Raw genomic sequence first — 26,369 nt, 5'->3', positions numbered from 1 at the left:
CTCCATCACATCATGGAATGATTTGGCAAGAAATTTCTGGCAAGGTTCTTTCCTTCAGGTAAAACTGCAAAGATCAGAAGTGAGATAGTGGCCTTCAAACAGAAAGAGGGAGAATCTTTATACTCAGCTTGGGAAAGGTTCAAGGGGCTACTCAGAGACTGTCCTCATCACAATTAGACGAATGAAGTGTTAGCTCACACTTTCATAGAAGGGCTACATGCTGAAACAAAGATCGTGGTAGATGTTGCAGCTGGGGGTCATGTGTTGGAGAAAAGCTTTGACGAGATATATGCATATTGAACAAATTCTCCAAGAGCAATCCAGATTGGCAAGGAGAGATGGGCAGACACACAGTGCAAAAGTCTGCAGGGGTTCTTGAGTTAGATGTCATCTCAGCATTATCAGCGCAGATTTCTACACTGACCAATCACGTCAACCAGATGAAATTGAGTATTAACAAGCAACAAGCCCAACCAGTGCAACAAGTTCAAATATTTTGTGATGTATGTGGAGAGGGTCACATGAGCAATCTATGCCCAGCAAATCCAGAGTCTGTATATTTTATAGGTAATGCAAATCGAGGCCAAACAAATCAGTATGGGGACACTTACAATCCCAACTGGAGGAACCACCCAAACTTCTCTTAGGGTGGAAACCAGGGCACTCAGAATAAATACAGGCCTTAAGCACCTCAACAACAATATAGACCACCTAAGGTTGAACAACAAGCGAGTCCTACAAGTCACCTTGAAGATATGTTGAAAAAAGTGATGGCTGAACAGTAAGACCTCACCACAATAGTGAGAAATTTGGAGCGTCAAATGGGACAACTTGCTAGTGCTCAAAACACTAGACCAGTTGGAGCTCTTCCAAGTGATACTGGGCCCAATCTTAAAGCTCAAGTCAATGCGGTTACCTTGAGAAATGGAAGAGCACTAGAAGAAGTTCCAAAGAAAAAGAAGAATACAGATCATCCTGAAGGAGAATTATCTCCCAAGCCAGTTGAGGGGAATGAGAAAGATGATAAAGGACCCAAGCCAGTAATTGAGACTACGCCACCACCTCCGTTTCCACAAAGACTGCAGAAGCAAAAAGATGATGCCAAGTACAAGAAATTCCTAGATATTTTGAGCCAAGTGAGCGTGAATCTGCCTTTGGTGGAAATTTTGTAGGAAGTGCCTAAGTATGAAAGGTATCTCAGAGATATTATGGCAAACAAACGAAGACATGCAGAGTTTGAAACAGTTGCACTTACTGAAGAGTGTAGTGCCAGAGTTCAGAGTAAACTTCCTCCTAAGTTGAAGGATCCAGGGAGTTTCACAATTCCTTTGTCTCTTGGAAAACAAGAAGTTGGTAGAGCCTTGTGTGATTTAGGGGCCAGTATAAATTTGATGCCATCCTCTTTGTTCAAGCAACTCGAATTGGGAACGCTTAGACCTACTACAATCACTTTACAGCTAGCAGATAGGTCACTAGTCATGCCCGAAGGAATTATTGAGGATGTGTTAGTTCGAGTGGGAAATTTTATTCTTCCTGCTGATTTTATTGTTCTTGATTACGAGGCAGATGAGGAAGTGACCATTATTTTGGGGCAACCATTCTTAGCTACTGGTGGAGCAATTATTGTTGTGAGAGCAGGGAAGTTAAAAATGAGAGTTGACGATGAGGAGGTCACTTTTAATGTGTACAAGGCACTTAAGCTTCCTAAGCATTATGAGGACTTGTGCATGATTAATGTGGTAGAATCGAAGAGGATAAAGCAGAGTCCTTATGTGAATTATAGTGATCCAGATGGGACAAATGAGTTAAAGGAGGTCGTGTTTCCAGCTGAGCGTGTAAAGATGATTGAGAAAAGAGCCAGAGATGAAAGAGGAGACCTTCTGAGAGCGCGCAAAAAGGCTAGAATTCATGGGAGAAAGAAGAAGAGAAAGTGCCCAACCTGAGCAGAGTAGCATAGTCATGCCACGACTATAAATATGGCGCTTGTTGGGAGGCAACCCAACCTGTGTATCTTTTATCTATTGATTATTTCTTTTTACTGTGTTTTTTTTTTTTGCAGAGTAGGGGAAGTCTGAGTACCCAAAGTTGAAGTTGAGGAGCATGTTTGATCTTAAGTGTGGGGTCGTCCCAGCCCTTAATATTGAGGATCATGTCCGAGCTAGGTCTGAGATGGTCTCAGGGAGTATTTCTCACCCTTGTTTTAATATTTCTATCTCATGCATCGAGGACTATGCATAATATAAGTGTGGGGTAGGGAAACTACTTTCTGGAGTATAATTGTCTTTCTTTTATAACTCGTAGTAGACATAGTCTAGGTTCAAAAAAAAAAGTTGAAAAAGCTCGGATTGTTCCTGACGATGGATCTTTTGGACAATTTTCTTGAGGGATTAAAGTCCGATTTAAAAACACCAAAAAGATTTATTTTATGTGTCATTTTATTTTCTTAGAATATCTAGGTAGTATTCCTTGATTTTTCTTTGGGCACCGGTTCTTTTCCAAGGATGTAGCTCGAACCGGGCACTTTTAATTTCTTTTTAGGAGTAGTTTAGGAAGGAACTGAGTCGTTCTGAGATACTCACTGGCATGGTTGATGTTGGCACATTAGGCTATGACATACATTCTGTTTTCCCGTGTATTTGGTTTGAATTGTAAAGCCTAAGTAAAGTAAATAGCCTATTTTGTGACGCCTTTTCTCAGTTGTCTGACTTGTATGCCGCATAGTGCAATGTTGCTTAAATTTCTCATTTGTTTGTGCTCGCTTGACTTGAGAGTTGAACAGAACCGTCCTGATTGAGTCATGTGCAACGTGTGTGTGAGGATTTGTGATTTTCTGTGCTATCCTGTGTAGTCTAGAACTTGCCCCGTGTGTTAATTGAAGCGAAATGGTAAGTTGTTCTAATCTAGGAAATGACGTAGGCATTTTCTTGCTTGATCATGGATGTGCTTGTCACATAATAATAGAATTTTCCGTTGCTAGCCTCTTTGAGCCTATAGACCTTTCTTTTGGCACCCACATTACAAGTCATCCCTTATTTTGTTCTTAATTTGATATTGATTGAACCTTTACCTCCTAAGGCACTTAGTCGCTAAAAGAAGTAAGGTTAGAGATTGGGAAGTAGCTTTTAAGTGGAACCATGGAAGGGACCGTTGGTGCACTAAAGTTGAAATCAAAAGTCACTAGCCGATGAACTGTAATGTATGGAGTGTGTGGAAAAAAAAGAGAGAAAAGAGAAGAAAAATGATGGTGTGAATGTATGTAGAAAATAAAACACCTCCAATTCTTATTGATTTGTGCTAGTGACAAAATAGAGAAGTGCTTAAGTGAAAAGATGGCTATGTTGTATATGGCAAGTGATTTGGTTGAGAAGAATATGTGCTTGAAGTGTAAATGTAGTGTATTAAAGTGCTTAGGAGGGTGAATTACTATTTCTAAATATATCCTACCCGTCCCCTAGCCTACATTACAACCTAAAAGTCCTAATTGATCCTAGATTTGGCTAGCTTAAATTAGTGGAAATATACACTACGGGCAAGCTTATGGAACGACCACGGGATGCATATGAATTCTTTGTGAGAGTGAGCGAATTTTGTTCAATTGTGTGATGTCCTTAAATTATGTTCAAAAGCATATTTGAATGTGTGGACCAATTTATATTCACTTTCGGTTTGTTGGTGAGGGCACATGATTTCATGAATGATTGGTAATGTTGTAAACTTTCTTGTTGGGTAAGTGCATGAGTTGAGGGTGCTTAGTGGTTGCAAGTCGGCTTTTGAGGTTGGGTGGTGACAAATAGGTTGTTGGAATTGATTGAATTGAAATATTATACTTGGGCATGCTTAAACGGGAAGAATGTGAAATTTTGTGTGGTCATGCTTGTGTGCTGGTATTGATCATAGTCAAGGGTATAATGTGTAGTTAAAGGTTAAAGTGCTCCTCTATAATTGATACTTGTAAGTAGTTGGGGGTTTATTAGATAGTCCTATTGCTCGAGGACGAGCAAGAGCCCAACTGTGGGGTGTTGATATTTAGCTTAAAGTATATATATTTTTATGTATATCGTCTCACATCTTACTCTTGTTTCATGAATTTGGGATATTAAATGCTATGAATTATTTTGATTTGAAGTGTTTTTACTTGTAGGAATGATTCGGGAGCAATTTGGGTCAAAACCTGAAAGATTTGAAGCTAAAACAAACAAAATCGGGAAATGAAGCAGTTGGGCGCCACAGGCAGCGCCTGGCGCCACCTGTGGCGCTGAAAATAGTAGGCTCAAAAATTGGGGCGCTATGGAGGGCGCCTGGCGCCGGGCTGGGTGCTGGTGACGTGAAATGTGTCCTATTTTGCCCGGGACAAGTTTATTTCGGCCCTAGACCTACCCAACTGATATAAAAGCAAGACTCAACCTATTTTTGAGGGGAGAGACGCCACTTTAGAGTAGAGATACACACGGGATCGTGAGGAAGCGAAGAATTCTCAGTTTTCTTCATCTTTTTCTAGTATTTCCAATTGATTCAACACTTATGCAATTATTTGATTACATCATGAGTGGCTAAACACCTATTGTTCAGGGGTTGTGATTTAGCCATGAATATTGTTGTTTTATATTAGCTTGACCTTGATTAAAATTCACCAATATATGGTTGTTTCTTCAATTCTGCGTTTAATTGCTTAATTGTCTGGCCAACAGTTAGGTTCTATTTACTATCTATGCTATGCTTGGGAAAGCCGTGTTTAGATTAGAGAAGAATTGAAGAGAGCATGATCTTAACCCTTAGGGGGAGCAGATTTATGGTTAGGATAGGAATATACCTAGTCACCGTGCTTAATTAAATATCGTGATCTTAATGCGTTCTTAATAGATTGATTTTATAGGAATATAGGCGTTAATCTATTGAGAATAGGTGAGTAGTACTTCGGGAGAAGGCTACGAGAGCATTTATCGATTAATTAGCAACCATGAGTGAATTATATGAAAGGGAGAGTTAATTAGAACACAATACGATTGGTGAATCGATCACAACTCTGGAATATTTGTCTCTACTGAATACACAACAATCAACTCGTTACTTGATAACTTAGTTATTATTTAGAATTGTAGTATAATATAACCATATTATTGGACTTTGGTTTTTAGCTGGATTGAATAACAATTTTAGTGATTTAGTGAGTAGTTTACACAAGTTTCTGTGGGTTCGACACTCAACTTATCATTATATTACTTGTCGACCACGTATACTTGCGTGTGCGTTTGGGAGTAACAGGACTCATTAATTTTAAGTACAAAGGTGACATATAATTCCAAAAAGGCAAGCCTTTCTCCCATTTTAGATTGTAGCTAGTTAATTCCCTATACAAATAGTGGTGTACTAGTACCAAAAGGTAACACAAACTCAGAGACTAACACTGAAAATTTCACATTCAAATTTTCAGATCTTGTAAGTTCTCTTGCAATGGCAACAATTGCATCATTGAATGGAAATCACCAAGATGGGGGTTTTCGCCCAACAACAAAATTTTCACCTTGCCTTTGGGGAAATATATTTAGTTGTTCTGCGTTGAATAATCAGTTATATATATCTATGCTTCTTTATTTCTCGTTCACCCTTTTTCATTATTTATTTTGATACTAAGAGAGAGAGCGCATTATTACAGGTCTCCGAGAAAAATATAAAGGAGATTGGAACTTTGAAAGAGGAAGTCAAGCACATATAATGAGTACTACTGGCAATGACACGACAGAAAAATATTTGATTGATACTCTTGAACGCCTTGGTATTTCATATCACTTTGAAGAGGAGATTGAAAATTAAATAAGCAAGTTGTTTAATCTAAATGTCATCCAAGAAGAAGAAGATCTATACAATGTTGCTCTATATTTTCGATTGTTTAGTCAACACAGCTATCCAATCTCTTGTGGTATATATTTTTATGTGTACATATATAATTACAATTTTGTTTAATTTAAATGAATGTTTTAAGTTAATTTGTTATAACAAGATATTTTGTGAATTTAGATCATTTCAATCAATTCAAGGACAACAATAGAAAATTCAAGGAAATTTTACTTAAAGATGTAAAGGGTATGCTCTATCTGTATGAAGCAGCACTAATAAGGGAACATGAAGATGAAATTTTAGAAGAGGCTCTTAGCTTCACAAAAGAACATTTGGAGAAAATAGCACCCAAATTAAGCTCTTCTATTATTGAGAAATTAAACAAGTAACACATGCACTCATGCAATCTCTACATAGAGGGATTCCAAGAGCTGAAGCCCATTTTAACATTTCAATATATGGAGAATCTGAATCAAGAAATGACAAGTTACTAAGGCTTGCCAAACTAGATTATAATTTGTTGCAAGTGCCACACAAGGAAGAGCTTAGTGAACTCACACAGTAAGTTGCTTTAATTTAATTTGAGTACCATATATATTTTATTACTTGAGCTAATTAACTAAATATGACTCTCATTAATTTGTTTTGAAGGTGGTGAAATGATTTGGATCTCGCGTCTAAGCTTTCGTATGTTCGAGATAGAATGGTGGAGTGCTTTTTTGGACCGTAGGGGTATATTTTGAACCTCAATATTCTCGTGCTCGAATTATGCTTGCAGAATGCTACTCTTGATGAACTAGAACCTCAATATCACTATAATTTTCATATAGTGATTTCAGTAATTGATGACACATATGATTCCTATGATACTCTTGATGAACTAGAAGTTTTCACAGAAACTGTGGACCGGTATGCAATATTCCATTTTTAATTTCTAATGTACATATAAAGACTCATGAAAACATTTGATTAAACATCTACTCTATAATGATTGTTGGAATAAGGTACTCACATTAAAACATTGCCGATCATTGCAGCTGGAATGTAAGTGAAATTGATCGACTCCCTACCTATATGAAAACAATGTATTCAACTCTTCTCGATCTCTTCAAAGAATATGACATCGAAGTAGAAAAACAAGATATGAGTTTCAATGGAATATATTACGTCAAAGAGGCGGTATGATCACTTAAAACTCTAATATATATAATTTTCCTTTCATTTTATGAGTTTAATTAATATTATTATATTTCTCAAATATAAAGATGAAAGAAATCGTGAGGAGTTTAATTATTGAGCATGAAACCAGCTTCAAAGGCAGCATTCGATTGGATGATGAATAAACCTAAGATTTTTGTGGCTTCAGCATTAATTGGTCGAGTCATTAATGACGTGGCAACTTACGAGGTATATACTGATATATAATTATTCGGCATGAAACCAGCTTCAAAGGCAGCATTTGATTGGATGATGAATAAACCTAAGATTCTTGTGGCTTCAGCATTAATTGGTCGAGTCATTAATGACGTTGCAACTTACGAGGTATATACTGATATATAAACTACGTCTCAATCTCAAATAAGATGTGAATTAGTTAATGTTTTCCTGATCCATGATCTGCTTTTTTTTTTCTTTCGTATATATAGATTGAGAAAGAAAAAGGACAACTTGTGACAGGAATAGAATGCTATATGAAAGAGCACAATTTAACAGTGGAAGAAGCAAGTGCACAACTTTCTGAAATGGCTGAAAATGCATGGAAGGATTTGAACAAAGAGTGCATTATTAAGCCTACTAATTCTTCAATGCCAGCTGAAATCTTGAAGCCAATCGTAAATCTAACACGCCTAATTGATGTGGTTTACAAGAATAATGAAGATGGATATAGTAATCCAAAGAATAATGTGAAGTCTGTAATTGAAGCCTTACTCGTCAATCCCATCAACATGTAGAGGACTCAAAGGAAGATGGTCAAATATTAAAGAAGTTAATGTGAACCATTACAGTACTATTTTATTTAAAACTCCACTAATAAGTGATTTAATTTGTACTCCATCGTATTATTTTGATTGCAAATGTTTTATTTGAATGAATAAATTGTATGTGGATCGAGAGTACAGAAATTTTTGTTAGTTATCCTTTTTGGGGATTAACTGTTTAGTAAATTAAATGGTGTAACTGGTAAAGTTGATATCATGTGACCAGAAGGTCAGGGGCTCAAGCCGTGGAAACAGTCTCCTGCAAAAATGCAAGGTAAGACTGTGTACAATAGAACCTTGTGATCCGGCCCTTTCCCGGACCCCGCGCATAACGCGAGCTTAGTGCACCCGGCTGTCCTTTTTTTTGTTTAGTAAACTAAATGGCTTTTTTTTTTCCTTGCAGCTTATGGATATTTTAGACCACGGTCTAAAGATTACTTTCGAGCAAATTGAAATTTTGATAAGAAACATTAGACGACGACAACCTAATGTGTTGTCTGTTAAGTTGAACAATATATAAACAAATATTAGATCCAAGGCTAATAGTATCCGAAGGATAATCTTTCAAGAGCTATATTTGGACAACTTTAAAAAATAGGGACAACGTCGTCTAAATGGTGGCTTAAAAATATAGAACACCATTTAATTTACCCGCGCTTCACGCAGTTCAATATAATTTTTTGCTAAATTTAATATAGAAGCAATAAAAATTAAAAAATAATGAATAGAACACCATTTAATTTACCCGCGCTTCACGCAGTTCAATATAATTTTTTGCTAAATTTAATATAGAAGCAAACAAAATAAAAAAGTCAAATATATAAGATAGAAGGTACATATCAAGATAAAACATAAATCAGATTAATTAAAATGTATCACGTGTTTTTTTATAGATTTATTGTCACGACCCCAAATACCGGTCGTGATGGCGCTTTTCACATTATTAGGCAAGCCAACCAGTCAACTGACCACAACCCATTTTCCGTTAGTAAGAAACCATTTTTCAACACAAGTTTTAAATACTAATTTCATAATAACCGTTTAGAGCAACAGAAGCGGAAGTCAAAATAATAGAAAACTACACAGCCCAAACTGATCTGGTGTCGCAAGTCTAGAACCTCTAGTACAAGTCTGAATACCTACTACATCAATAGTCTAGAAAATGCGGAATATAACATGATAGAAGGGAGAAAACATGGCTACGAACGCCATGCAACTGCCTCGAAATCCCCGACAGAAACTGAATCAGCTGAATATGCTCACTCGGCCGCTCGGGCACCTGGATCTGCACACAAGGTGCAGGGAGTAACGTGAGTATGCCAACTCAGTAAGTAACTAAAGTAAATAATGGACTGAAAGCAGTGATGAGCAGTTCAAAAACATATAACTTTAAAATCAGTTCTGTCATAAAAGTCATCATTTCTAGTTTAAAACATTGAAATCAGTTACTTAGCAATATATCCAACAGAGGCTTATTTAAAAGAACAGTGAAAACAGTGGAAACATCATAACAGGGCCCCTCGGGCAAGGAATTACTCAGAATATGGCCCCTCGGGCAGCCTCTCACTCACTCGTGACTCAACTCTCGTCACTCAGTACTCACTCTCAGCACTCGACTTATTTATATCTTATAATAATAGAAATCATAGTAATCGCTGCGACGTGCAGCCCGATCCATATATTTTTAGTCGACTACGCTCACTAGGGGTGTGCAGACTCCGGAGGGACTCCTACAGCCCAAGCGCCATATCGCTGTGTAGTACAGCCCGATCCAATATATACATCGTTGCGGCGAGCAGCCCGATCCATATAAGTATCGTTGCAGTGTGCAGCCCGATCCATCTATATATATATATATCCTCACAATTTGGGTTTTCAACCTCTCTCAGTGTTTAACCTCACAGCTTCTCGGGCACAACAATGGAAATTAGGGACCTCACCCCAAACAATCCTCACAATTAGGAGTAGAGTAATAAAACTAGTTTTAAACATTTAAACAGGTAAAAACATGACTGAGGGTTTGCTTCTAGCAAGTAAAGTGAGGAAAACATTCAAAATGCCCCTAAGGATTGCTACAGGTTGGCACAAGCCCCCAAACATGGCATACAACCCATAATACAATATAAATATCTGAAATACGGGATAACATAATATTTTCAAATCAAATATGCTGCTTAATAGTCGCTACAGGACGTACCAAGTGACAATACCTACCGGTGCGCTCCAACACGCTCGTTACCTAGCATGTGCGCCACCGATTTTATCAAAACAAGTCAAATACCGGGGTTTTGTACCCTCAGTTCCAGATTTACAATGGTTACTTACCTCAAACCGATGAAAATACTACTCAGCGACGCCTTCGCCCCTCGAATCGGACTCTACTCGCGTCGAATCTCTCCAAAATCAAAATGAGGACATCAAAATATGCTAAGGGAACGAAGCCCAAACGAAAACAATCAATAAATGGCACAAATCTCGAAATTACCAAAACATGACACCCGGGCCCACGTCCCGAAATTCAGAAATTTTCATATCAATAGATCCGTTATCTCCCCACGAGTTCGTACATATCAAAAGTTCTCAAATCCTACCCCAAATGGTCCTTCAAATCCCAAATCAAAAGTTCAATTTTTCAAGCCCTAGTTCTTTAACGCGATGCCCAGGCAACTTTACACTACGCGATCGCGGACACACCTCTGCGTTCGCGATGCACAAAGATGAACCACTTCCCATACTATGCGATCGCGAGCCTCTCATCGCGAATGCGAAGAATAACTGGACGGCTTCCTCAAAACCTCCTACGCGATCGCAGGACTCCCCTCGCGATCACGAAAGGCAAATTTCTGCAACATCTAAACCTGCAATTTCTGCAATTCTCTCAACTTCAAAATGATCCGAATGACCACTCGAAACTCACCCGAGGCCCCCGGGACCTCGACCAAAGGCACCAACATATCTTAAAACCTTATTCAAACTTGTACCAATCTTCAAAACATCTCAAACAACATCAAATCGCCCAAAATACATTGGATTCAAGCCTAAGTTTCTAAAATCTTCTAAAATACGCTTTTGATAAAAAAACCAACCAAACCACTGTCACACCCCTTTTTTTACAACCTCACTTACCCTCTTAAAAATAATAAAGGATTTCGTAAAGCTCGAAAGGGTTTTCAATTTTGAAAGTGATAAAAGATTGTTCAAAAGGAAATAACTCAGAGTCACCACCTGACTTTGATTTTGGTGTGCCAGGTCACCATTTTTTTTTAAAATATTTCAGACTCTAAAACCAAATCCGCACCAGAGATTCGGGTAAGGGGGTTCATTTAACTCGGGGAGAAGGTATTAGGCACTCCCCAAGTCCCGTAACTAGTACAATTGCGTACTCGATCTAGTTGGCTTTAAAAACATTCAAATTGAGGTAGAAAGCACATAAAGGGAAAATAAACACTGAAGAGGTTCGAAGTTGTCCCCACCTAAATAAAAGAAAAAAAGAAAAATGAAAATAAAGTGAAAATACTACAAGTTTCTACTTTTGGCCTCCATTTATAGAATACTTCGAGGCATTCCCCGGATAAAAATATATACAAATCCTTCGAGGCATTACCCGGATAAATTTAACTAAGGGAACAACCTCTTGCCTTGAACGAACAAATCCTAAAGAATGATTACCCAGGTGTGGTCGGCCTAAACATGCTCCTAACGAACAATGTAACAAATTAAGCAAATAGAAGAAAAGAAAATTCTAAATCATGCTCATATTTTTACAATTAATTTTATTTTCTAGACCAAGCCCAATCCTAGCATGCAAATAAGTTTAAACACTAATGGGCTAGTCTTTTCCCTATCCCCATGACCACACAGTCATTCAAAATAATTTAGGCCAAGTAAAGCAGAGTGGATAATCCAAATAAACCAACATCTGATAACTCGTGAAGCCAACCAAACCAACTAATAAACAAAGACATGATAAAGTAAGACAATGCAAGGAATCCCTAGTTAAATCTATTCGAGCTAACTCAAAGCAATGACAGCGAACATGATAATATGAAGGTAGATTTTAGCATATTAACGAAAGATAACATGAACTCCGAGCGAAAATAGGTGAACAAACACATGAACAGTTCGAGTGCTTGGAACTGTGTAATCACATAACGACTAAGGATGTTTACAGTTAACTCAAACATGGAAATCATGAGGACTAAGTGACCAGCAAACCTTCTGCGAACTGAAGCTCACGCGAAAATTGGTCTAAGACCCCCATGATTCTAGGACGATGATGACAATTTAAGGAGAGCGACTGATTTAATTATACCCGACGATAATGAGCCAACATATACACAATTTCAATCAATCTATTCTTACTTCAAGCATGGCAGGAAGAGACCATTCTTATCAGGGAACAATCTAACTTACTCCCAATCTTCAGACATGGCAATTTGGGAGAAACAAACAACCAACAGAATTAAGGTCGAACGAGGCACCATAATGTTTGCTCCTTTTGCGTGTATGATCATGCAGGTTCACAACAAGAAATGACGAACTAACTAATAGATAGACAACTTCCAGTCACACAGAGAATTCCAGAAAAACTAGAACTAAACAGAAGACTGCTTTTACTCAGTCAAAACTCACGGGATCGATCTAACGATCTGGGTTCGGGCGAAACGACTCATTTCACGAAAAAACTTGATTCACCTTTACAGCTTTTATTAGATCATGAGGAACTCGTAGTATGCAAACGTCGCAAAACAGAATATTCAGCAGAAATTGAGGTAGTAGTTAATGAAGTCCTATCCATGAATATGAAAATTTCATATGGTGATCCAACCAAGCACAAAAAAACACTTTCACATTCAGTGACTTCGAACAATGACTCTCAATAGGTTTCAAGAACACGAGTTGGGAAGGTTAATGATTAATAAATAGATTTCGGCAAAATGGACTTGATTGCATTTGTTTTCAAAACACACACAAAAAGTACCAATTCAAACCGCAAATGAAATGCATCACTGATTCATGATTCATTTAGTTACAATAGGATTGCTAACTCAAATCACACATATAAGACTAAGCATGAAGATTCAGAGAGCTCCTCAAAACAGTGAAACCAAATCAAGTGCAGCACGTCGAATGACAAGAACAGATTGACGAATAGCATTCTTGAGCACAAATCGCAACTAGAAACTAACTCCAAACATAAACTCTACTAAAACATGATCCAATATCTATCACTACAAAGCGAATTTCCTACGGCTCTTATCATATTTCAATCACAATTAACAAGAATAAGAAGGAAAAAGATGAACCTAAAATTGCAAAACTCTTCTTAATAACAGAAAGCACGAAACTCAGGTACAAACTTCGAGTCTGGAATTCGAGTGAGAAAATAGGGCTGACTTCGAACAAGGAACCTCATCCAAAATTCACGAACGGACAGCAATTTGAAACTCGAACTCGAGCACCTCAAGCAATCTCCATGTTTGCAGACCAAAATAGGGATGACTTTGTTAGTTTTCTGAATTTTCGAAAATGGAACAATACTTGAACAAAAATCAAACTCAGACTATTTTGGAATTTGAACTCAACCGAAAATAGACCCAAAATGAGAAGAGAAGCAGAAACTTCCTATTAGAACCCTCATTTCTTTCCTCCCTCCTTTCCTCCAAATTTTCTCCCCTATTTTTAGGAACCCTAGAAACTTCTATTCTTCTTCTCCAAGAAAAATTCGAAAATGTTCCTAAAAATCCAAAAATCATCCTAAAATTTCCATAAGACAAAAATCGGAAAAATGGAAGGCGTGGATGTGATTTCACTCACATCCAACTGATCTCATTTATCCAAGATCCGTTCAAGAAATCAAAAGCGCGTGAGAAGGCTGAAGATGAGAATATTGTGTGTCAGAAGTCGTTATGGTGTTAATGACGTGGAGAGAGACGAAGATGAGAGGGGGGAACCATGGCACTCGGCTGAGTGAACTCGCTGGTTTTTTTTTTGAGTATTTCGGCGAGTTTGGTGAGTTGATGTGCGGGCAGAAGCGGAGATGGGGCTGGGTGTGGCTGTTTGTTAGATAGGTTTACGATTTGGTTCATTAGGGAAATATTGGGTTTATATTTGGGGGGTGTGGAAACAAAGTGGTCCTTTAGATTAGAAGGGAGGGACGACTGCGATTTAATTTTAAAAAGCTGATGGGTTATAGGTTGGAGGGTTATTTGGCATTTGGGCTGGTAAAAATCCGAATTGGGTCATCTCTTTGGGATTTTGACCCTTTAAATCCAGTAAGAAAACTTAAATCTTTCCAACTTTTTTTAAACAAATAAATTGAAATATACTTTTAAATATTAATTCTAATTCATTAAAATAAACTATATGAAACTATATATTTTATATAAATTCTTATACTCAAACTAAAAGTAAAAATCATGGTAAAAACAAAATATATTGCCATAAAAATATTAATAACCTAAACTAAATAGAATAAAATAAAACATGAAACTATTTTTTGTATTTTTCAATTTTCTTGTGCTTTAAAAATAGAATTAATTTAATAATAAAGTAAAATTCTATAGAAATAAGTTCAAATATATATCCTAAAAATACTAGAACTATTAGAGGTGATTCTAATGCGTGGGCCAAAAATTACATGTCTACAGCTGCCCCTATTTGACGGGAAACACAAAGTGTTTTCAGAAAAAGAACAACAAGATGTTTTTTGACCTGACCCTTATTTAGAGAGACAAAAACTAGAGAAAAGAGAATGTGACCAAGCCCTAGTATTTGAGCTGCCTACATATCCTTGGCTATAAAGGAATCATGCCACGTGTAGTTCGGAGTGAGAAGAGCGATGGAGTACCGAGGTGGAGAGTCGAGTGAAGTGCCGTCGAGGTTTCGGTCCGCGGTTCCTGCCATTACATCAAAAATAAAAGAAAAAATTATAGCAAAAGTAAAAGGAAAATACAAGATCCTATCTACTTCTTGTCTTGAATCTTCCGTGAATCTCTACTTGATCTTCAATATGCAACTGAAAAATGGACCCTTTTCTTCAGGCGGGCTCTTGATGCTTCTTGAATTTGCGAATTGAAGTAACTCTGAAATGAATTCCCTTATTCTCCAGGTGGGCGCCTCTCATAGCTTGACTTTGGTATAAAATGAGTTCGCTCGTTCTCCAGGTGGGTGCCTGATTTCCAAAACATGAATTGTATTCCCTCATTATCCAGGTGGGCGCCTGATTACCAACAATTTGAATTGTATTCCCTCGTTATCTAGGTGGGTGCCTGATTACCAAAACTTGAACTGTATTCCCTCGTTATCCAAGTGGGCGCCTGATTACTAAAACTTGAAACTGTATTCTCTCGTTATCTAGGTGGGCGCCTGATTACCAAAACTTGAAACTGTATTCCCTCGTTATCCAGGTGGGCGCCTGATTGCTAAAACTTGAAATTGTATTCCCTCGTTATCTAGGTGGGCGCCTGATTGCTAAAACTTGAAACTGTATTCTCTCGTTATCCAGGTGGGCGCCCGATTGCTAAAACTTGAAACTGTATTCCCTCGTTATCCAGGTGGGCGCCTGATTGCTAAAACTTGAAACTGTATTCCCTCGTTATCCAGGTGGGTGCCTGATTGCTAAAACTTGAAACTGTATTCCCTCGTTATCCGGGTGGGCGCCTGATTACCAAAACATGAAATGTATTCCCTCATTATCCAGGTGGGCGCCTGAGTCATGCTCTCATCTTGGAGGATTCTGAACAGAATTTCTTGCTCCCTAAACCATGCTTTTCCATGGGAGATCCCTGTGGATTAAAAAAAAAATTCTTGCCCCTGTTTCAGACAAATAAAATCTTGTTAGTTTAAAAACGTGGTGGTTAATTTGTGGCATCATTTCTAAACGTCTACTTCTGCCACTGCCATGCTTTATTCTGATCAACTGCTTCGAGCTAGCAAGGAGTTGTTTGACCTTTTGATTGAAACTGGACCACAAAACCTCCGAATGACCTGAATCTCTTACACTCACTTGTTGCATTAAATTTTCATTCTGAAAGTTGTTGAGTCCTTGTATTTTCTCACAATTCAAGATTCACTTGATTGACTGAATCTCAATTATCACCATACTTCTTATTCTAAATCATGTAAATTGTGATGTGCCTGGCCGAACTCCGCTTTGTGCAATTTAGAAGTTAGTAGTAGGCTTTGAAATTCTTTCCTGCTTGTTCAACAAGGGCTAATTCGAAAGGGACTCATAAAGAGAGACTCAAGGAGCAAAGTGAACTAATTTTTGACAAAGGAACAAAGGAAAATTTTTAACACAGATGACTACATAAAGAAGAATGAGAAAAAGAAAACTTATCTGAGGGAAGCAGTCAACTCTAATGATCATGACATGCATTTTGGATTGATCAGCCTAATCCGTCCAGCCAATCATATTTTCAATTCATGTCATATCTTCATACTTCAAAAATTGGGCTTTCACTGATCCAATTGCTCTGTAAAGCCACGAACCTCATTCGACTTGTAGTGCCCCGAAAGGTTTTCACCTACAAGCCTCTCTCATTTGTTCATCTCTCAACTCACCGTCGCCTTACGGTGCCCGTGAGGGTTTTCACCAATAAGACTCTCTCATTTCAAATTTTTCTCTCAGCTCACCATCGCCTTAAGGTGCCCGTGAGGTTTTTCACAATAAGACTCTCTCATTTTAAATTTTCTCTCTTGTGCCCATGAACAAAGTGTTACCCATGATGTAAATCATACTTCTATCTCACTTGACTTGGCTTCTTCAAAGATTGATCGGAAGGTCTTTTTTTTGTACCGTAATATAGGCTTTTGGACAGGGTTAGAAAGAAAGGGCGGCATGAAGGCTCAAAATAATTTAAGATGAAAAGGGTCAAAATTACAACTTTTGGAATCAGATCTTTTCAAAACCAAAACTTCTGCTCCAGTTTCTTTAGGTCTAGGGAATTTTTGATTTTTATTTTGATGGGACCGAACTGTAAGGCTGCCTACATATCCTTAAAAGGAATCAAGTCGAACGTAGTTCAAAAGAAAACTGTTTGTTTTTGTTTCCCTTTTTCTTTTCTCTTTTTTTTCTTCTTTCTTTTTTTTCTTCCTCTTTTCCTTATTTTCTTCCTTTTTTTCTTTTCTTTTTCCTTCTTTTTCATTTTTCTTATTTTCACTCATTCATCATCATTTTTTTATTCTCTACTTCTACTACTAATTCCAAAAGAAAGATATCAAAGAAAATAAATAAAGCTCAAAAGGAGTAACAAAGGATGAAAGTGTTTGGGTAGCGGAATAAAATGCCTTCGTCATTTTAACTTTGAACATGACAAGTACAAAATACAACTGAAGGTAAGCAAAGAAATCATACATAGTACCTCTTAACTGCATTAGAATTGATAGTCATATCTACACATTTGCCTTCTATGTCTGTTAAATGCAAAGCACCATTGGACAACACTTTTGTCACAACGAATGGCCCCTGCTAGTTTGGGGCGAACTTGCCTTTAGCTTCCGCCTAATGAGGAAGGATGCGCTTCAATACCATCTGGCCCACTTAGAATTTCCGGGGACACACCTTTTTGTTGTATGCTCTTGCCATTCTCTTCCGATACAATTGACCATGACATACTGCAACCAATTTTTTCTCATCAATCAAACTCAGCTGCTCGAGCCGGGTTTTGACCCTCTCATTATCATCAATTTCAGCTTCTACAATGATCCGAAGGGATGGAATCTCAACTTCCACAGGTATAACTGTCTCAGTTCCATATACCAGCAGATAAGGAGTTGCACCTATTGAAGTGCGAACAGTAGTGCGCTAACCCAGTAATGCAAAAGGCAACTTTTCATGCCACTGCCTAGAACCTTGAACCATCTTACGAAGTTTCTTCTTTATGTTCTTGTTGGCAGCCTCAACAGCTCCATTTTCCTTGGGGCGATATGGAGTGGAGTTCCGATGCATGATCTTGAACTGTTGGCATACCTCTTTCATCAAATGACTGTTGAGATTAGCAGCATTGTCTGTGATGATCACCTTGGGAATTCCGAACCAACAAATGATATTTGAATGAACAAAATCCACTACTACCTTCTTGGTCACGGACTTGAAAGTTACAGCTTCGACCCACTTGGTAAAGTAATCAATGGCTGCCAGAATAAACCTATGCCCGTTTGATGCTGCCGGCTTAATTGGTCCAATAACATCCATGCCCCAAGCAACAAAGGGCTAAGGTGCATACATTGTGTGTAACTCAGATTGGGGAGAATGAATCAAATCATTGTGTACCTAGCATTGATGACACTTGCGAACAAAACTGATACAATCCAGTTCCATGGTGAGCCAATAATAACCCTGCTCGAAGTATCTTCTTTGCCAAGACATACCCGCTCATATGCGACCCGTAAACTCCAGAATGCACTTCGGTCATGATAGTTGAAGCTTCTTTAGCATCTATGTACCTCAACAATCCTAAATCTGGAGTCCTCTTGTACAAGATTCCTCCACTCAAGAAAAATCCACTAGCCAGACGTCGAATGGTTCTCTTTTGGTCACCTGTAGCATGTACTAGATATACCCCCGACCTGATGTATTCCTTGATATCGTGGAACCAAGGTTTGCCATCGATTTCCTCTTCCACCACATTACAATAAACATGTTGATCATGAACTTGGATATGCACGGGGTCGACATAAGCCTTTTCCGGATGATGTAACATTGACGCCAGAGTAGCCAAGGCATCAACAATCTCATTATGAATCCTGGGAATATGTCTTAATTCAACCGACCTTAATCGTTGACAAAGATCATGCATGCATTTTGGATTGATCAGCCTAATCCGTCCAGCCAATCATATTTTCAATTCATGTCATATCTTCATACTTTAAAAATTGGGCTTTCACTGATCCAATTGCTCTGTAAATCCACGAACCTCATTCGACTTGTAGTGCCCCGAAGGGTTTTCACCTACAAGCCTCTCTTATTTGTTCATCTCTCAACTCACCGTCGCCTTACGGTGCCCCTGAGGGTTTTCACCAATAAGACTCTCTCATTTCAAATTTTTCTCTCAGCTCACCATCGCCTTAAGGTGCCCGTGAGGTTTTTCACAATAAGACTCTCTCATTTTAAATTTTCTCTCTTGTGCCCATGAACAAAGTGTTACCCATGATGTAAATCATACTTCTATCTCACTTGACTTGGCTTCTTCAAAGATTGATCGGAAGGTCTTTTTTTTGTACCGTAATATAGGCTTTTGGACAGGGTTAGAAAGAAAGGGCGGCATGAAGGCTCAAAATAATTTAAGATGAAAAGGGTCAAAATTACAACTTTTGGAATCAGATCTTTTCAAAACCAAAACATCTGCTCCAGTTTCTTTAGGTCTAGGGAATTTTTGATTTTTATTTTGATGGGACCGAACTGTAAGGCTGCCTACATATCCTTAAAAGGAATCAGGTCGGACGTAGTTCAAAAGAAAACTGTTTGTTTTTGTTTCCCTTTTTCTTTTCTCTTTTTTTTCTTCTTTCTTTTTTTTCTTCCTCCTTTCCTTATTTTCTTCCTTTTTTTTCTTTTCTTTTTCCTTCTTTTTCATTTTTCTTATTTTCACTCATTCATCATCATTTTTTTATTCTCTACTTCTACTACTAATTCCAAAAGAAAGATATCAAAGAAAATAAATAAAGCTCAAAAGGAGTAACAAAGGATGAAAGTGTTTGGGTAGCGGAATAAAATGCCTTCGTCATTTTAACTTTGAACATGACAAGTACAAAATACAACTGAAGGTAAGCAAAGAAATCATACATAGTACCTCTTAACTGCATTAGAATTGATAGTCACATCTACACATTTGCCTTCTATGTCTGTTAAATGCAAAGCACCATTGGACAACACTTTTGTCACAACGAATGGCCCCTGCTAGTTTGGGGCGAACTTGCCTTTAGCTTCCGCCTGATGAGGAAGGATGCGCTTCAATACCATCTGGCCCACTTAGAATTTCCGGGGACACACCTTTTTGTTGTATGCTCTTGCCATTCTCTTCCGATACAATTGACCATGACATACTGCAACCAATTTTTTCTCATCAATCAAACTCAGCTGCTCGAGCCGGGTTTTGACCCTCTCATTATCATCAATTTCAGCTTCTACAATGATCCGAAGGGATGGAATCTCAACTTCCACAGGTATAACTGTCTCAGTTCCATATACCAGCAGATAAGGAGTTGCACCTATTGAAGTGCGAACAGTAGTGCGATAACCCAGTAATGCAAAAGGCAACTTTTCATGCCACTGCCTAGAACCTTGAACCATCTTACGAAGTTTCTTCTTTATGTTCTTGTTGGCAGCCTCAACAGCTCCATTTTCCTTGGGGCGATATGGAGTGGAGTTCCGATGCATGATCTTGAACTGTTGGCATACCTCTTTCATCAAATGACTGTTGAGATTAGCAGCATTGTCTGTGATGATCACCTTGGGAATTCCGAACCAACAAATGATATTTGAATGAACAAAATCCATTACTACCTTCTTGGTCACGGACTTGAAAGTTACAGCTTCGACCCACTTGGTAAAGTAATCAATGGCTGCCAGAATAAACCTATGCCCGTTTGATGCTGCCGGCTTAATTGGTCCAATAACATCCATGCCCCAAGCAACAAAGGGCTAAGGTGCAGACATTGTGTGTAACTCAGATGGGGGAGAATGAATCAAATCATTGTGTACCTAGCATTGATGACACTTGCGAACAAAACTGATACAATCCAGTTCCATGGTGAGCCAATAATAACCCTGCTCGAAGTATCTTCTTTGCCAAGACATACCCGCTCATATGCGACCCGTAAACTCTAGAATGCACTTCGGTCATGATAGTTGAAGCTTCTTTAGCATCTATGTACCTCAGCAATCCTAAATCTGGAGTCCTCTTGTACAAGATTCCTCCACTCAAGAAAAATCCACTAGCCAGACGTCGAATGGTTCTCTTTTGGTCACTTGTAGCATGTACTAGATATACCCCCGACCTGATGTATTCCTTGATATCGTGGAACCAAGGTTTGCCATCGATTTCCTCTTCCACCACATTACAATAAACATGTTGATCATGAACTTGGATATGCACGGGGTCGACATAAGCCTTTTTCGGATGATGTAACATTGACGCCAGAGTAGCCAAGGCATCAACAATCTCATTATGAATCCTGGGAATATGTCTTAATTCAACCGACCTTAATCGTTGACAAAGATCTTGCATGCATTTTGGATTGATCAGCCTAATCCGTCCAGCCAATCATATTTTCAATTCATGTCATATCTTCATACTTTAAAAATTGGGCTTTCACTGATCCAATTGCTCTGTAAATCCACGAACCTCATTCGACTTGTAGTGCCCCGAAGGGTTTTCACCTACAAGCCTCTCTCATTTGTTCATCTCTCAACTCACCGTCGCCTTACGGTGCCCGTGAGGGTTTTCACCAATAAGACTCTCTCATTTCAAATTTTTCTCTCAGCTCACCATCGCCTTAAGGTGCCAGTGAGGGTTTTCACAATAAGACTCTCTCATTTTAAATTTTCTCTCTTGTGCCCATGAACAAAGTGTTACCCATGATGTAAATCATACTTCTATCTCACTTGACTTGGCTTCTTCAAAGATTGATCGGAAGGTCTTTTTTTTGTACCGTAATGTAGGCTTTTGGACAGGGTTAGAAAGAAAGGGTGGCATGAAGGCTCAAAATAATTTAAGATGAAAAGGGTCAAAATTACAACTTTTGGAATCAGATCTTTTCAAAACCAAAACTTCTGCTCCAGTTTCTTTAGGTCTAGGGAATTTTTGATTTTTATTTTGATGGGACCGAACTGTAAGGCTGCCTACATATCCTTAAAAGGAATCAGGTCGAACGTAGTTCAAAAGAAAACTGTTTGTTTTTGTTTCCCTTTTTCTTTTCTCTTTTTTTTCTTCTTTCTTTTTTTTTCTTCCTCCTTTCCTTATTTTCTTCCTCTTTTTTTCTTTTCTTTTTCCTTCTTTTTCATTTTTCTTATTTTCACTCATTCATCATCATTTTTTTATTCTCTACTTCTACTACTAATTCCAAAAGAAAGATATCAAAGAAAATAAATAAAGCTCAAAAGGAGTAACAAAGGATGAAAGTGTTTGGGTAGCGGAATAAAATGCCTTCGTCATTTTAACTTTGAACATGACAAGTACAAAATACAACTGAAGGTAAGCAAAGAAATCATACATAGTACCTCTTAACTGCATTAGAATTGATAGTCATATCTACACATTTGCCTTCTATGTCTGTTAAATGCAAAGCACCATTGGACAACACTTTTGTCACAACGAATGGCCCCTGCTAGTTTGGGGCGAACTTGCCTTTAGCTTCCGCTTGATGAGGAAGGATGCGCTTCAATACCATCTGGCCCACTTAGAATTTCTGGGGACACACCTTTTTATTGTATGCTCTTGCAATTCTCTTCCAATACAATTGACCATGACATACTGCAACCAATTTTTTCTCATCAATCAAACTCAGCTGCTCGAGCCGGGTTTTGACCCTCTCATTATCATCAATTTCAGCTTCTACAATGATCCGAAGGGATGGAATCTCAACTTCCACAGGTATAACTGTCTCAGTTCCATATACCAGCAGATAAGGAGTTGCACCTATTGAAGTGCGAACAGTAGTGCGATAACCCAGTAATGCAAAAGGCAACTTTTCATGCCACTGCCTAGAACCTTGAACCATCTTACGAAGTTTCTTCTTTATGTTCTTGTTGGCAGCCTCAACAGCTCCATTTCCTTGGGGCGATATGGAGTGGAGTTCCGATGCATGATCTTGAACTGTTGGCATACCTCTTTCATCAAATGACTGTTGAGATTAGCAGCATTGTCTGTGATGATCACCTTGGGAATTCCGAACCAACAAATGATATTTGAATGAACAAAATCCACTACTACCTTCTTGGTCACGGACTTGAAAGTTACAGCTTCGACCCACTTGGTAAAGTAATCAATGGCTGCCAGAATAAACCTATGCTCGTTTGATGCTGCTGGCTTAATTGGTCCAATAACATCCATGCCCCAAGCAACAAAGGGCTAAGGTGCAGACATTGTGTGTAACTCAGATGGGGGAGAATGAATCAAATCATTGTGTACCTAGCATTGATGACACTTGGGAACAAAACTGATACAATTCAGTTCCATGGTGAGCCAATAATAACCCTGCTCGAAGTATCTTCTTTGCCAGGACATACTCGCTCATATGCGACCCGTAAACTCCAGAATGCACTTCGGTCATGATAGTTGAAGCTTCTTTAGCATCTATGTACCTCAGCAATCCTAAATCCGGAGTCCTCTTGTACAAGATTCCTCCACTCAAGAAAAATCCACTAGCCAGATGTCGAATGGTTCTCTTTTGGTCACCTGTAGCATGTACTAGATATACCCCCGACCTGATGTATTCCTTGATATCGTTGAACCAAGGTTTGCCATCGATTTCCTCTTCCACCACATTACAATAAACATGTTGATCATGAACTTGGATATGCACGGGGTCGACATAAGCCTTTTCCGGATGATGTAACATTGACGCCAGAGTAGCCAAGGCATCAACAATCTCATTATGAATCCTGGGAATATGTCTTAATTCAACCGACCTTAATCGTTGACAAAGATCATGCATGCATTGTCGGTACGGTATGAGCTTTAAATATCGAGTTTCACATTCTCCTTGAATCTGGTGAACCAACAAATCTAAATCTCCCAGAACAAGTATTTCCTGGATTCCTATGTATATAGCTAACCTCAAACCCAGAATGCATGCTTCGTACTCAGACATGTTGTTGGTGCAATAAAATCGAAGTTGGGCTATTACAGGGTAGTGTTTCCCTATTTCAGAGATAAGTACAACCCATATTCTGACCCCTTTCATGTTAGCAGCTCCATCAAAGAAGAGTTTCCAACCTGTCTTTTCATCATGGTCAACCTTGTCAACACACATGACCTCTTTATCAGGAAAATAAGTCTTCAGCGGCTCATATTCATCATCCACCGGATTCTCGGCCAAGTGGTCGGCCAAGGCTTGGGCTTTCATCGCTGTCCGAGTCACATAGATGATGTCAAACTCTGTAAGTTAAATCTGCCCCTTTGCAAGTCTTCCCATGGGCATAGGCTTCTGAAAGATATACTTTAGAGGATCCATGCGAGAAATAAGGTAAGTAGTGTATGACGATAGATAATGCTTCAACTTTTGTACCACCCAAGTCAGGGCGTAACATGTCCTCTCAAACAGAGTGTACTTAACCTCATAGGGAGTGAACTTCTTACTGAGATAATAGATTGCTTGCTCCTTCTTTCCCGTGACATCATATTGACCCAATACACAGCCAAAAGAATTATCCAAGACTGTCAAATAGAGAATTAAAAGTCTTCCAGGCTCTGGTGGGACCAGCATAGGTGGATTCGACAGGTACCTCTTGATCTTATCAAATGCTTCTTGACACTCGTCAATCCACTTAACTACAACATTCTTCTTCAGCAGCTTAAAGATGGGCTCACATGTTTTCTTGAGTTGAGCAATAACCCTGCTGATGTAATTTAACCTTCCAAGTAGGCTCATCACCTCTGTTTCGTTCTTTGGCGGTGGTAACTCTTGAATGGCTTTGATCTTCGACGGATCCAACTCAATACCGCATCTACTAACCAGGAATCCCAGCAATTTCCTAGAGGGGACACCGAATGCACATTTTGCTGGATTGAGCTTGAGGTTGTACCTGCGGAGCCTTTGGAAAAACTTCCTCAAGTCCCTGACATGGTCAGACTGCTTCTTTGACTTTATGATCACATCATCTACATAAACCTCAATCTCCTTGTGTATCATGTCGTGAAATATGGTGGTCATCGCCCTCATATATGTTGCCCCAGCATTCTTCAGACCGAATGACATTACCCGGTAGCAATATGTCCCCATGGCGTGATGAACGCCATCTTTTTTGCATCTTCCTCATCCATCAAGATCTGGTGATATCCCGTGTAACAATCTACAAAAGACCTAATCTCATATTTGGCACAATTATTGATCAGAATGTGAATGTTTGGCAATGGAAAATCATCCTTTGGGCTTGCTTTGTTAAGATCATGGTAATCAACACATACCCTGGTCTTACCATCTTTCTTTGGTACTGGAACAATATTGGCTAACCAAGTGGGATATCGAGTGACCCGAATGACCTTTGCAGTAAGCTGCTTTGTGATTTCTTATTTGATCTTCACACTCATATGAGTCTTGAACTTTCGCAACTTTTGCTTAACAGGAGGGAATGTTGGATCAGTTGGCAATTTATGAACTACCAGATCAGTGCTCAGGCCTAGCATATCGTCATATGACCATGCAAAGACATCTTTGTACTCAAACAATGTTTTGATAATTTCATCCTTAACTTGCAGTTCTAAATGCACACTTATCTTGGTTTTCCCTAACATCATCTTTGTCCCCTAAATTGATTGCTTCAGTTTAACTCAAATTAGGCTTTGGTTTTTCTTCAAATTGTTTTAGCTCTTTACTGATTTCCTCAAATGTTGCTTCTTCGTCATAATCTATTTCATCATCAGATTCTACTTCTTGGATTGTTATTTCAGGATTAGATTGGCTTTTAAGATTCGGCTGAAAATTCTTCATGCATGTCATGTCACTGCAACCAGCATAAAAGGAACTGTACAAAAGAAAAAAGAACAAAATAAAACACTATTAAGAATAACGGAAAATGGGGAATTGCATTTCATTGAAAAATAAAAGGATAGAAGGGTTTGAAAATCAAAACAAGCAAAACTAAAAATCTAGATTACAACCCTGGAATAACCTAGATAACAGAAAGGAAAACAAAGCAAACTACCAAAACTCCTTCCAGGTGGGGAGAGGAGTATCTTCCCAATTTCTAAGCTTCATGTTTGGGCCAACGAGCTGCACATCTGCTTTACTAGAGCCTTTACCAACTTCTACCATATTGACCTCTTCGAACAGACTTTGGAACCTCTTGATTAGCTCTTCATCAACATCGACCACAGGTTTTGGGATGGAGGAGGTTGGAGGTTTTTCGGCCCCTGACTTGACAAAAGACATAGAGATGTGTGGGACGGACTTGGGGAGCGACCATACCTTCTGTTTCAGATTTTTAACCCTTTTCACATCCTTCTCTGTGTGCATGAATCCCAAAACAAATGTACCAGGATTCCCACTGGGACGCACTGGATGCACAATACCCTACAGAGATGAGCCCAAACCTTTGCCCGGCACAAAACCATTCTTTAACATTTCATTCGCAACCATGACGGACGCAGAGGATAGCTTAGGACCCGGAATGCATTTTCCTTTAGGAATTTTCTCAACAGACACTGTTTCGAAAGTCTAATAGACCCAAGGTCCCTTATCATCTTCAGCTTTGATGAACGGAATAATTGTATCATTACAAGATGACAAGTCCTCATCACCGTGCACAACTATTTCCTGCTTGTCCCATTCAAACTTCACCATTTGGTGCAGAGAAGACGGGGCTGCCTTAGTAGTATGTATCCAGGGCCTGCC

General features: G+C 38.7%; 2 protein-coding genes, 1 non-coding gene and 1 pseudogene across 3 annotated transcripts; 2 read left to right on the top strand and 2 right to left on the bottom strand.

The window, feature by feature from the left end:
- Nucleotides 1-70: 70 nt before the first annotated feature.
- On the bottom strand, nt 71-175 carry LOC138886573 (small nucleolar RNA R71). The gene has a single exon (XR_011405623.1). It is a non-coding gene; the product is annotated as a small nucleolar RNA R71 (small nucleolar RNA).
- A 1,033-nt stretch (nt 176-1,208) lies between these two features.
- Nucleotides 1,209-1,943, top strand: LOC138885102 (uncharacterized). Its single transcript, XM_070166001.1, has one exon. It carries the CDS (start codon nt 1,209-1,211, stop codon nt 1,941-1,943), a length of 735 nt encoding a protein of 244 aa, XP_070022102.1.
- A 3,508-nt stretch (nt 1,944-5,451) lies between these two features.
- LOC104210107 (vetispiradiene synthase 1-like) lies at nt 5,452-7,841 on the top strand (annotated as a pseudogene).
- Nucleotides 7,842-15,529: 7,688 nt separating this feature from the next.
- Nucleotides 15,530-25,273, bottom strand: LOC138885101 (uncharacterized). Its single transcript, XM_070166000.1, has 8 exons — nt 25,080-25,273; nt 24,116-24,594; nt 22,946-23,884; nt 22,236-22,453; nt 20,518-20,860; nt 19,807-20,024; nt 17,380-17,622; nt 15,530-15,601 (listed from the first exon to the last, which is right to left on the bottom strand). The coding sequence occupies exons 1-8, from the start codon at nt 25,271-25,273 to the stop codon at nt 15,530-15,532; spliced, it is 2,706 nt and encodes a 901-aa protein (XP_070022101.1).
- Between the last annotated feature and the right edge of the window lie 1,096 nt (nt 25,274-26,369).

This window comes from Nicotiana sylvestris, chromosome 2, assembly GCF_000393655.2.
Source record: "Nicotiana sylvestris chromosome 2, ASM39365v2, whole genome shotgun sequence".
In the NCBI taxonomy this organism is placed as follows: Eukaryota; Viridiplantae; Streptophyta; class Magnoliopsida; order Solanales; family Solanaceae; genus Nicotiana; species Nicotiana sylvestris.
This window is presented reverse-complemented; position numbering and strand designations above follow the sequence as displayed.